Consider the following 14,010-nt stretch of genomic DNA (forward strand, 5'->3'; position numbering starts at 1 on the left):
GCACACGCAGTTGGGTAAGTACGTGAGTAAGTAGCGCGTGTCCACAGTGAGTTGAATAGTAAGTTAGCCAGCTAATTGTCTCTTCCGTTAGCGTTAAACCTCTTCCGTTAGCATCCCCCCCGCGGGGACATCATGCGTGTTTTTTTTTTTTTCGGGGGCGGGTACCCAGGTCAAGGGTGGAAGGTCGCGGCCGGACGGGCAATATATATATATATATATATATATATATATATATAAAACATCTCAGCTTTCGAGAAGTAATGATTAACATGCTCATGTCTGCACGTGGGCGGCACGGTGGTCGACTGGTTAGCACATCCGCCTCACAGTTCAGAGGTCGTGGGTTCGAGCCCTGCTACGGCCTCCCAGTGTGGGGTTTGCATTTTCTCCCCGTGCCTGCGTGGGTTTTCTCCGGGTACTCCGGTTTCCTCCCACATTCCAAAAACATGCATTGTAAGTTGATTGGACACTCTAAATCCTCCCTAGGTGTGATTATGAGTGCGGATGTTTGTCTCTGTGTGCCCTGCGATTGGCTGGCAACCAATTCAGGATATCCCCCACCTACTGCCCGAAGACAGCTGGGATAGGCTCCAGCACGCCCGCGACCCTTGTGAGGATAAGCGGTATGGATAATGGATGGATGGATGTCTGCACGTTTACCTGTAATGACTGACGTGAGATCCAATGATTTCTTATCATCTCTTGTACCTGAAAAGCTGCATAATCATGAGACCTAGAATTGCAGTGGAATATATTGTCTATGCACATACATTTGCTATTCATTGTATAATATGACTTGTGACTTGAAAATTGAAATTTCTGATTATTTTCATATGTTTATTAATCTAAAGATTGCTTACAGAAAGGGAAGATATCTGATCACCCTTTACATTAGTTTCTAATAAAGTTTGATGAAAGATTCTAATGATAAAGTAAGTGGTATATTTGATCACTATCTGCCTGAACATGCTTTGTTATCAACAGATATTTTTGGAATTGATCCGGAGAACTGACAATGAAGTCTTCATTCACTACATCTTCATGGAAAATTCCTTGTCATTTTCCACTGCCCTTGGCTTTCCTCTGAAGTTGTCAGTGGCTGGTGTTTTTGCCCCCGGTGCCAAAGGAGGCATGACCATCAATTCAAGCACAGTAATTCTTATTATCCAATTTCACATGTTGAAAATACTTATGTTACCAATATGTGTGCTTGATCCCATGTTTGAGGGTTAAGGGCCAAATACCCCCATTTGTGCATAAGTCATTTTCAAAGTGTCTTTTTAGGCATATTTTGCTTTCCAGACTTCTAACACACCAATGACATGTAACTGGGAATGAACATGGACACACCAAAGAGGCTTGATTCACTGACAGCTGGGGATGGCTTCAAATCATTGAACCTTTTTTTTTTGGAGACTCGTAAATGTCATTGAAAGCCATGAAAAAGATAAACAACACTTTAAATTTGTAATTGCAATATGTAGCGGATGCATGGTAGTCTGATGATCAAGACATGCATACTGTTTCAGCTAATTTTGAAGGATAGCATACTTCATCGCTCCACTGTGCTCCGAATCAGCTGCCCACAATCTTTTTTTACGCCAATGAAGAACAGTTTCACCAAGATATATGACGACGGACCAGGAAAGAAATAAACGAAAACAAATTAATCAGTATACAACTCAACACCATTACTACAAATGTAGTTGCTGTAATTATGCACTTGTTTCTCTTCAACGAGATGGCCACATTTTTGTTCTTAAAACAAACAATTTACACATCCCCAAAAACTCCAAAAGCATGTCTTTTTTATGCTGGCTTGCTAGGAACATGCTTGAAGTGAAGTCACTTCACGCAGTTGTTGGTTAGCAACGTAAACAGCGAGAAAAATGTCTTCTAGCACGGATATAATCCAATCAATCAAATAATCCAATAAATATCACAGCTAAAACATTGTAATCAAGGACCAGGGCCGGCTCACCCATTAGGTGATATAGGCAGATGCTAAGGGTGCCGTGAACTCCAGGGTGTGCCAAAACACGGGTGAAAATTCAATTTATACTGTAAGTATATTCAAATTAATTATTACAATTAACTCGTAATTTCAAGTCAAAAAGAAAGAGGAGTAAATTGGAATTAATACAAACAGATAAGTGAGGAGGACCAAGGTAAATTATTTTGAAATCAGCATTACTGCCCAGGCAGAGCGCCGGCTTGCGCACTGTACGTTACCTGCTTTGAATTAATGCTCGAATGACCGGGTTAGCGGTAGTTGCACTTTAAATGATACTTGTACGAAAATGAAATGATTCCATGGTTGAGTAACACACTTTGAAATGATCAATTTTTTAGTCAAAGCATATTTAATTTTAACGGGCATTAAGAACATTACATACATAACGTTATTTAATGTTATCTAAAAACCTAAAACAACCGTGACAGCCTCATTTGTTATGGAGAAAATTGAAACATGAGTAAACATGTAACAGAAGTTAAAATTTGTGTATTATGTTTCTGTTACTTCTTACACTTATTTACGATAACATATTTTCCCATGTTTCTTTTTTGTAGATTTCTCTCAAAGTCCTAAATCTATGCAAATGCTAATGTACTAAATGCAACTCATTGCCGCTTAAAATATGGGTAAAGATCTGAAATTGAGCAATAAATAGAATATGCACCATCGCCAAGAATCCAATTTCTTGAATGAGGGGGATTAAATTCATGTGCTGATAACTGTGACAAAGCTACCATTTAGGGTGGCTTTTCATACCAAAAAAAATCCTCTATGGATGTGTACCTTTTGAAAAAATACCCTCTACCCTGAGTGGTATCAAAAAGTGAAATTTTAGACAAAATAGCTGTAAATGACAGACATAAATTGATGGGAGAATGTGTGCAGCCAGAAAATCACGGAACTGTGCACCTTTTTCCTCTTATACACATTGGGGAATACACACATTATGTCCCTAAATGAGTCATTGTTCAGTGCATTTGTTTTGCTTTACTTTTCAATGTGCAGGGTGAACTGGCATTTATGCCTTCTATTGGGTTGGAATTCATCACCCAAATGAGTGTTCATGCACCAGATTATGCGGAGGCAGGTATTGAGATGCACACGAACATCTACCACGAGCACTCCCTCAATGCAAAAGTTAGCGTCAACAGAAACCAAATTAGACTGTCCATCCCTGTACCGAAATCAAACATGCAGCTGTTTTCCTTTAGGTTAGTGAATTTTCCTTCATGTTTCACCTGAATTAGAAAATGTGACATGATGGTTGGAGTACTTCCCTCTGATTATTTCACCCCTCCCTCTATTGTTTTCAATGCAGCAACAAGTTGGTATCAATCTCCTCTGGTCAAGTCATGACCGTACCATCCCTTGTGGCAGACCAGACTAACTCAACTAACTGTCAGCCTCTATTCAGAGGTCTCAAAATCTGCACTGTTGTTAAGTACTCAAATGCATCCTCCAGAGACCAAGCCCTCTATTATCCTCTGACTGGTGAAACCATGTAAGTTACCTAACTTCACCTGTACCATTGCTCACCTGTATGGTTCTCGGCATCAAAAGGTCTGCTGAATAAATTACAAATGGACTTGTTGACTCTTCCGTGTTTGGGATAAGGTGCCATTAACTTCCAGTCAGCAGGTGACAGCAGCGTAAAACTCGGCAAAGTTCACTCGCTGTCTGCTGTAATTATTTAACATTACTGTGAATGTCATATTAGCTTTCGAACTGCCAGGTATCTCAGCAACTGTGAAGCAATCAAATGATCTATATCTGATTTAATGAGCTATACACAGTTTGTGTCCTGAGCCTTGCATGGCTTAATCTTTGAAACACTCAGCTCTCTACTTTGAACAGTATTTATAGAGCACTTAAAAAAAACAGAAAACCTTTATTAGCATTGCTTGGTGCAGATTAGAGTTGGTTGATAGGAGGATATATATTGCGATCACGATACATAGTGTATCGTGTCATTTTTTTACTATCACGACTATTGTCATCCGCAGCAAACTGCATCTAATAAAAACATGCGAGTGGTAGTTTGTCGAAGTTGGTCGTCGGAAACACTAACAGAAGCCCGTTTAAAATGATAGGCGGACCAGCCTATAGGCGATTACCAGAGCTGGGCAGTCTGTCCTTGGCCGGATGCCCATTTTTGGGGCGGGGGGCCGCTAGGTGACAAATTTTAAAAAATGTCTGGACTAAGCATGGCCGGAAGTGGATTTCAGTCCGGCCCACTAATCGGCCCTCTTGCGTTTGACGTGGTCGCAAGGGGGCCAAATTTTATCTCAGCCTACTCAGTGAAAGGCTTCTTTTTAGGCTTCTTTCTACTCCCGCGTCGGCGCGAGCGACAACTGCCGCATTGATTCACGTGACCGACGCATTGTGCTGTTGGCCAAAGGTCTGCAACACATGCCACGCACCCATCAGGAATTGTTGCTGCTCTGATCGGTCCATTATGTTACATGTGGCGATGACATACAGTTTCCCACATGGAGAGGAGAGAGAGGATGCAGCAGGCAGCTCGTTGCTGCTGCCAAAGCAAACTAGTTTGGCAATAAAATTAAATTCATAGTCTATTCATCTCGGACCCTTTATGGTTGTAGCAGGTACAATATCCATTGTTGTCTTTTTGAAGCGACGCCCCCCGACTTGGAATTTAACTGTTCCAAAACAACTTGTGTCCGGGAGTATATTAAGCTGCGTGCAGCACTCAAGTATGATGCTGCCACATCAAGGTGGAGTTCATGCACTTCTTCTGGCGTCTTCTACTTCCGGAAATACGCCGTAGCAAACCTGCTGTGTATAGTGTTTTGCTGGTATGCTTTTATTTTGAAGGCCATGAACAAAGGGAAGTGTGGAAAATAAATAACTTGTTGAATGTGATTTCTGGCCATCTGTTGGAACCAAATAATTATACAATACGACAAAACCAATCCCGGGGCTCGCAATGGAAGTAAGCACACGTAGTTGGGTAAGTAGTAAAGTACTAGTGCCGCATTTTGAAGCGTGTCCACAGCAGGTTTGAATAGTAAATTAACCAGCTAATGATCCTTAAAAAGCTTCTGCCGTTAGCATCTCTCCGCGGCGGCGTCAATCATGGACACTTTTTTTGGGGGGGGTCGGACGGGGCGGGGTGTGATCATTTTTATGAATAAGGGTGGGGGGTCGCGGCCGGGGGGGTACTAACGTCAAGGGTGGAGGGTCGCAGCCGGACCGGCAAAAAAGGGTCAAGTGCCCAGCTCTGGGGATTACTATTTGGTCCAACCGGACAAAAAGGCAGATCGAAGCACGCCGGAAGGGTAGCCCAGCGGTAGGCGGTAAATAGACTGCAAATGTTTTGTGAAATGCTCAGCTCTGGTCTTACCAAACTCTAAACCATGTAGATGAAGGAAAAAGAAGGTTTTGCCCATGATAATCTCCACGTTTTTATATGAAACTTAAAAAAAAGACAAAAACCATGTCACGTTTTCATTATGCTGTACCCTAACATAAAGCAATTTTTGTGATTCTCTTAGGGCTGCAGTTCTAATTCAACCCACAGATAATGTTACAGAGTACACTGCCACCATAAAGCGTGAAACCCTAAAAGAAGGAAAAAAGGGTCGCTATGAAATTGATTCTCTGAGGCTAACCTTAAAGGCCGAAGGTAGTATTATACAGTAATACACTGACTGTGTATACAAGCATGCCAAAATAACCCTTTAATAAGAGTTTAATTTCTTCTGTTGATAGGTGATGATTCAACAGAAGCCACTGCATCACTGAAATATAATCGCAATAAAAACATTCTGACCACCGAAATTGTCATTCCCAACTACGACGTGGAACTTGGCATCACGGTGGCTGGAGCCGGTAGTGATGTAAAGCAAAACAACATGCGTGCTATCACCGTTGAGGTCACCAACAAGAACATTCCACAGCTGACGCTGGTGGGGCGTATAAGGTACACTCTATGTATTTATTAATAAACAGTTCAACCAAATATAAGATAAAGTACATCCGGCTTGTAGTTTTCAGTGGGTTTTTTTTCCCTCGTCGGTGAAATCGGCGTTCACTAGAGGGCAGACTATGCCTGTGATAACAATACAGCAGGCAGGGAAGGCGCTCTGGAGTGTTGTGCAGGCTAAGCAAGGCAGTCTTGCTTTTTAAAAGAACCAGCACGTCAGCCGGGACTTAACCCGGTTAGGGACGATTAGGGGGACGGACAAAAACCTACCTCTGTCCTTGCTTGGTCTGCCTTTTTTAAAACAGTTTTCATCCTCCATTCGACTGTCCACAAAATGGACGTCTGTCCAGGACGGACGGGCCGTTCCGTCCCTGGGACGAAAAGCCCAGCTCTGCAAATGCCCAATACTGTATCTATGAATGTGTTGCTTTTTCCCACAAATTATAATTGAAGTTATGATTTATGAATAAATCAAATTATAAAAGATGTAGTATTGTTAGACAGTATTTACCACATTAAGTGGTATCTGTGAATATGCCCATTCACCCAGGTCATTTCATTCTCAGGGCATTGTATCGGTGGCAAAAGAACAGTCCAGTTGCAATCGATTCAAAGCCGTGAGATCACAATAAGTCCTGTCAACAATTAAAGAATACCATGGATGCAGGCAAATGAAATGTCATTAATTTTTCAACTTTTATGTTCTTGAATGTAGACATGAATTGATGATGAAAAATGCCATGTTGCAACTCCAAATGGTCATTCCAGCCCTAAAAACAAATGCTTCATTCACTGCAACTCTAAAGAAGCATGTGGACATCATCATGGACATGAAAACCATGCTCAAGCTCCCTGAAACCACCTACCAACAAACGGCTTCCCTTAAATATGGTAACCAATGACCACCATTCAAAGCATCACATTTGACATACTTACAAATCAACAATTATGTATTGTTATGCGTCCGCAGATGTAGAGAAGTTCGAGGTGCAATTGAAATCTGACTTTAATTCAGAGATTCAGCAAATTTTGCCAAACGTAGAAGATCATCAAAGAAAGTTGGAAAACCTAATTGAAAATATCCTGGACAAGAAGGTTGCCAAAACGGACATGAAACTGCGACATATTGTCACCAAAGGAATTGAGGTAACAAACAGACTGTCATAGTCTGTCTTTTGAGTTTGGGTTTTGACCTTTAGTTGCATGTTTCTCCTTGTGCTCCTTTGTCTGTCTCTCGTTAAGTTATTGAGTTCACCTGTGCTTGTCATTCCGGTCCCTGTGGTTAGCCAATCAGCTCCCCCCTACCCTGTGTGTCTTGTCCAGGTGTTCCTCGTTGTATCGTCGCTTGTCTGTATTCCATTCCCCGCTTTCTTTCAGTCCTCGTTGGTTTGTTGTCATTTGTCCTTGGTCATCAGTCTGTTGTCAAAGTCAATTCAAGTCCTGTCCTAGTGTTTGTTTAGTTTCCTTTTGATCCTTGTTGTTTTGGAATTAGTCCAGTGCAATGTTGGCCTTTTTGTGTTCTTTTAATTAAATACTTGACTGCACTTGATTTTTGCCTTCTGCTTTTGGGTCCTCCTCCACGCTTACCATTACAGAGCAAGTTGTCATGTTTTTTTTTTCTGTCATTCTATTTGTGTATATTTAAAAAAAACAAACAAACAAAAAAAAAAAACGAAACAGCATTGATTCTTAGTTGACACATGAGCGAAAGACGGTGTCAACCAGGGGTGTGGAAAAAAATCAATTTGTCAATATTTTGCGATTTTCGGCCGCCAAATATCGATTTTTCAGCTTCTAATATCGATTTAATGATGGCAGTGTGTAACACTCCATTTTCTTTTATTTTTTAGATAAAATGTGCAAAAATACAAATAATAAATAGGGTGTTTTGAAGCAAATAGTTTTGACTCAATTTGTCCTCTGATCTATATCTTCTGATTAACATATACAGCAACTTCATTTCTCATCTCTACATGTAATTTTGATATTAACTGGGTAGATCATCATGATATTGCAATATCTTGAAAATATCGTATCGTGATACATATTGTATTGCAACATCCTTGCCAATACTCACCCCTAGTGCCAACTAGCTCATTTGTAAGGTCCAGGAGCTTCACGTAGCAGCGATGCATACACACAAAATGGAACCTGAAATACGCGTATGCAACTTTCTGGGCAAAGTATCGCATGTTTAGGAGACGAGAATTTAGCAATACAATTGCTAAGGTCATGAGTCAGACTATATAGTAATGACTCTCACACTCCAGTTTCACTTAACATGAAATGTTAATCTTTACAGATTAGACACTTTGTGTGTTGTGTTGTTGGTGTTTTGTCCTGCTACCATCTGACGTCCGAACCGAGTCTCTGCAAACATTGCAAATAACTGATTTGCGCTTTCTCCTCCGAGGAAAAGCCAAACCAAATCGACACTGTGGATGTGGACTTTCATTTCGGGACCAACTCTGCTTCGTGGTGACTTTCCGCTATAGCTTCCCGCTATACAAACAAACAGGGAGGCGGGGAGTGTCACGTACCGTGCACTGTGCATGCTGTGATTGGTTGTATGCGTCAGCGGCTTTGAGCCGCCATAGAGCTAAACTGTATAGAATGTGCCCTGTAGACGATCAAACGATCTTTCACCTTGATGAGATCATCAACATGTTAAACCCCTTAATGATCTAATATCGTGATATCGCCCACCCCTAGTTGTAACTAGCCAAAACATAGAACATGTGAAAATATTTATTACTGTATATCGTGACTCAACTGTTATACAGCTAGGTACCAATAGATGGTGCTGGTGGTTTGGATATGCCAGAGTTACAGAGGAGACGTAGTAGAAGTGAACTGCCAGTCAGACCTGTTAATAAAGTCACCTGCAGAGCTGGGCACTTGACCCTTTTTTGCCGGTCCGGCCGCGACCCTCCACCCTTGACCTGAGTACCCTTCCGGCCACGACCCCTCACCTTTATTCATAAACATTGTCGGCCCCCGCTCCGTTCCGCCCCGCCCCCAAAAAAGTGTCCGTGATTGACGCCGCCGCGGAAGAGATGCTAACGGCAGAAGCTTTTTAAGGATCATTAGCTGGCTAGTTTACTATTCGAACCCGCTTTGGACATGCTTCAAAATGCGCCACTAGTACTTTACTAGTACTAATACAGGTTTGCTACAGCGTATTTCCGGAAGTAGAAGACGCCAGAAGAAGTGCATGAACTCCACCTTGATGTGGCAGCGTCATACTTGAGTGCTGCGCGCAGCTTAATATACTCCCGGACACAAGTTGTTTTGAAACAGTTAGTTCCAAGTCGGGGGGCGTCGATTCAAAAAGACAGCGACAACAGTGCATATCGTACCTGCTACAAACATAAAGGGACCGAGATGACTAGACGATGCATTTAATTTTATTGCCAAACTAGTTTGCTTTTGCAGCAGCAACGAGCTGCGTGCTGCATCCTCTCTCTCCTCTCAGTGTGGGAAACTGGATGTCATCGCAACATGTGACATAATGGACCGATCAGAGCAGCAACAATTCCTGATGGCTGTGTGGCACGCGTTGCAGACCTGTCGCCAACAGCACAATGCGTCGGTCACGTGAATCAATGCAGCAGTTGTCGCTCGCGCCGACGCGGGAGTAGAAAGAAGCCTAAAAAGAAGCCTTTCACTGAGTAGGCTGAGATGATTTTTGGCCGCCTTGCGAGCACGTCAAACGCACGAGGGCCGATTTAGTGGGCCGGACTAAAATCCACTTCCGGCCATGCTTAGTCCAGCCATTTTTAAAAATTTGTCACCCCAGCCCCAAAAATGGGCATCCGGCTGGGCCGGAGGATCCGACCGGCCCGGCCCAGGGACGGACTGCCCAGGTCTGGTCACCTGCATTAAAGCCAACACCAATGACGCTGACGTGCATGCATATATTCATTAATATCTCAAGATATTACATATGGCGACGAGGATAACAAGGCGAGGATAAAAGCCATGAATGCAAGCCGAGGATAAAGGCGAAATAAAAGTCTGCTAAGTTACGACGGCTGGCGGGCAGGGTTCGCAAAGGAAAAAGTTAGCCTTTTTTTGCTATCGACAACGTGAGGGGGATAAAGTCCTGTGAACAAGACAATGGCGCCTACAGTCGGCTCGGTGGCAAGTCACAATCATGGTAAGAGTACTGTGAGATTCTGGACCATTTCTTAGTGGCAAATGGCATTGTTGATGTTGCTCAGCCCAGCTAAACCTGGAGAACGGTCTTACGATGAACTGGAGAGACATTCACCACAAACCGAGTGAAATAATGCAGAGGTGGAAATCTAATTCAAGAAACACCCGTTCAATAGGGGTGGGCGGATCGATACTAAGCAAGTACTTGAATCGAATCAATACTATTGTCCTGGGATCGATACTTCGCTCAAAGCGCCGCTTCTCCCCCACGACCTCTTTCTCGCCCAGCCCCTCCTGCTACTCTCTGAGGCCTTGTCTACACGTCTATACGTTTTTTTTTAACAACCGTATAGTCTCTCCTATAGTCTGAGTCTCTGCCTGAGTGAGTGACTCATAGGCACACTTGTAGCCTCTCCCTGGCAGAGAGGGCGACGGGAGTTAGAGCGGCCGGAACCTAAAGCAATGGCAGCGCCAAACAAGAAGCGGAGCGCGGTGTGGACTTTTTTTTTACAACAACAGAAAAGGACAGTGCCAAGTGTGATTTGTGTAATAAAGTGCTCCGCTACTGTGGTAACACCACGAATTTACACAAACATATGAAAAAAGCTCATCCTACAGAGAGCAACGAGCTGCAAGCAAAGTTGAGGTAGGAGGAGGGGGGGGGATCCCCAAGCCAGAACACCCCCGCGGACACATAGACAACCTACTCTGGCAGAGGCTTTTCAGCCCAAAAAAATCAACAATAGTTGTTGTCATAGAAGTATTTTATTTTTTATAGTGTTAAAGGTTTTTGCACTTTCTGACTTTATTTTCAAAATATTGTGCAATAGAAGGTATTATAGTTGTCAACTTGACATTGTTATTTGTATTATTATGTATATTATTTGTTTTTTTGGTTTCTTGTCTCTTGACTTTTGTTCTGAAACAGTTGTTGTAGTAGAAGTATTTTATTTTTTCTACTGTTAAAGTTTGCATTGTAGTTATTTAATAACAAAGAAAAAAAAAATATATATATATATATATATATATATACATAACATAATATACAAACTCAAGGGGGATCATAACATTTCCAGGCAAAAAGTATCGGTATCGGCCGATACTACCCTGTATTTACTTGGTATCGGATCGATACCAAAATTCCCAGTATCGCCCACCCCTACCGTTCAATGCCCCAGTTGGACACAAAGACATGTTAATAAGTGTGCTGGAGACAACCACTTGGAAAAGAAATGCAGGTTTGCTGTTGAGAAGTGCCACAACTGTGGGAAGGTGGGCCACAAAAAGAGCATGCAGAAATAACACAGTGGGGAAAACAACTGGTTCACGAACTAAAGAGGGAATACCAAAGAGAGGAAAGAGAGCTTATTTCATACAAGAAGGGCGAGATAGTGGTAACAAAGAAGTCCTCACTATGTATCACATTAAGGACAGTAACAGGACTGTTTACAACAAATGAAAGTGAAGTCATAGTCATCCCTAGAGAAGAGACAATTAAGAAAGAATTGCAGCTAAAGTCAAAGTAGGAAGGTATCACCAAGATGTTAGTGGTGGTCATGGTGAAAGGTTCAGGGACCTGTCTAGTGGGAAGAGGGTGGATTAAAGCCTTAAAGTTAGACTGGCAGGAATTACACAGCGTAGAGGACAGAGAAACTCCTCTCCAGGAAATATTGTCGAAACATGAAGGAGTATTTTAAGATGAGCTAGGGATGCCAAAGGGCTTCACAGCTACAATCCATGTAGCCAAGGATGCTACACCCTACTTTTACAAGCCAAGATCAGTTCCTTTTGCAATGAAAAGAAAAATAGTACAGGAGATGGAGAGGCTTTTACAGGAGAAAATCATTTAGCCAGTAAAGTTTTCAGAATGGGCAGCACCCATTGTAACAGTCTCAATCCAGACTCTTAAACCAGAATTTGTGGAGACTAAGATAACAGTAAACAAATTCTCAGCCATTGAGCAGTACCCCATTCCCAGAGTGGAGGACATGATAGCTTGTTTAACTGGAGTACACCAAGTTAGACATGGGCCACGCATATCAACAGATTGTGCTGGATGAAGAATCAATAAAGTATGTAACAGTTAACGCTCACAAGGGACTGTTTACAATACATACACAAGGTTACCTTTTAGTGTGAGCTCCAGTGCAGCCATTTTTCAGCCTACCATGGAAGGCGTTCTGCAAGGTATTGAAAAAGTGGCAGTATATCTCGATGACATTATTCTGACGGGAAAAGATGACAAAGATCAACTATACACTTTGGATCAAGTTCTGCAGCGTGCGGAAAGTGCAGGACTTTATTTAAAAAGGAGAAAGTACCAGTTTATGAAAAAAGAAGTGACGTTTCTGAGACACAGAGTGGACACGACAGGGATGCCTCCACTGCCAGCAAAGGTGAAAGCAGTACAGGAGGCACGCACACCCACTTCAGTGACAGAGTTTAAAGCGTATTTGGGAACTAATGTTGCCAGTAAATACCTGTGAATAAATAATAAGGTATGTTGTTGTAAAACGTTTTATAGTTAATAAGGTTTTTTAGCTGCTTTGCAAATTATGCAGATTGTGAATGAGACAAATAGTTTCTGAGCTGCTACAAAATAATGTTATCAAAAGAACGTCAAAATATGTAGAACAACCTGACACGTGGGCGGATGTCTCTATATATTGACAATTCTACACTAAAATCATGGATATTAAAACGATTATAAAAAATATTCAAATCATTTGCAAGTTCAAGGTTTCACTTGCCAGCAAATGAAATGGGGTGCTGTTTGGACCGCATTCCCATCATAGATTTGACTCCCTCCCAGGCAGGGTGTGCAATCCCTGTGCTCATCATGGTTTGCACTTTTTCCTTATATCTTAATTTGGAAAGTTTCAATTCTTTTTTTACCTGCTTCTGCAGCTCCCTGCTGTGGTTGATGTTTCCTCGATTAAAACTAATGATCCTCTGATTAATAATATTTTTTAAGGATTTAGACACCCACGGCTTTTTGTTTGGAAAGATAATTATTTCTTTCCTTGGAATATGTAAATCCTCACAAAAGGATATATAATCAGTCACTGTCTCAGTCAAAACATCCAAATCAGGGCAAGTATCTAAAAACAAGTCTCAGTCTGTACAGCGGAAGTAGTCCTGGAGGCGCTGGGTCGTCTCCGCTGACCAGACCGGAACAAGCCAACGGTGCGGCTTCATTTCCTTCAGGACCAATTTGTATGTGGGAACTATTGTTGGCGACAGGTCTGCAACACATGCCCGCGCACACATCAGGAATTGTTGCTGGCATATACGACTCCGCGCGCATTCTCTCTCGTGATCGGTCCGTTATGTCACGTTGCGATGACGTACAGTTTGACCCGACTTGGCCCGGCAATTTGTTGCCAAGGAGGAAAGGATCCACCATGCAGCTCGTTGCTGATGCGAAGCAAACTAGTTTGGCAGCGGCGTGGGTGTTATGTGTGTGTAAAGAAGCTACTCATATAAGTTTTGTGAATAAGCGCGGAGGGTCGAGGCCGGAAGGGTACCCAGCTCAAGGGCGGAGGGTCGCAGCCGGACCGGCAAAAAAGGGGTCAAGTGCCCAGCTCTTCAAAATACTGTATATCTGCAATGCAATAAAAAACTGACACACACACCCCCACACCCCCACATACACACACCCACCCACCCCCACCCACACACACACATACACGTTCACACACACACCCACACACACCCACACGCACACACACCCACCCACACACACACACACATTATGTGGGGTCATACCAATTAAAAAAGGTATAGTTTGTATTTCTTGCCCAATGACTGTAAGTCAACAAGTCAAAATAATGTCTTGTCCAGTTGTCATTATAGCAAACTTTCCAAGTGTCTACTTACCTTTGGATGA

General features: G+C 42.4%; 1 protein-coding gene across 9 annotated transcripts in view; it reads left to right on the forward strand.

The window, feature by feature from the left end:
- apoba (apolipoprotein Ba) overlaps nucleotides 1–14,010 on the forward strand; it is a 60,651-nt gene that overhangs the window by 27,532 nt on the left and 19,109 nt on the right. For 8 of the 9 annotated variants that reach the window (XM_086049177.1, XM_086049175.1, XM_086049172.1 and 5 more), the window contains 7 exons: nucleotides 985–1,152; nucleotides 3,023–3,228; nucleotides 3,336–3,518; nucleotides 5,533–5,663; nucleotides 5,750–5,960; nucleotides 6,679–6,854; nucleotides 6,934–7,109. In XM_086049177.1, coding sequence (XP_085905303.1) covers nucleotides 985–1,152; nucleotides 3,023–3,228; nucleotides 3,336–3,518; nucleotides 5,533–5,663; nucleotides 5,750–5,960; nucleotides 6,679–6,854; nucleotides 6,934–7,109 — 1,251 coding nt within the window. The other variant, XM_086049180.1, reaches the window with a different exon arrangement.

This window comes from Filicampus tigris, chromosome 13 (genome assembly GCF_054856515.1).
Source record: "Filicampus tigris isolate MCC_2025a chromosome 13, RoL_Ftig_1.0, whole genome shotgun sequence".
NCBI lineage: Eukaryota > Metazoa > Chordata > Actinopteri > Syngnathiformes > Syngnathidae > Filicampus > Filicampus tigris.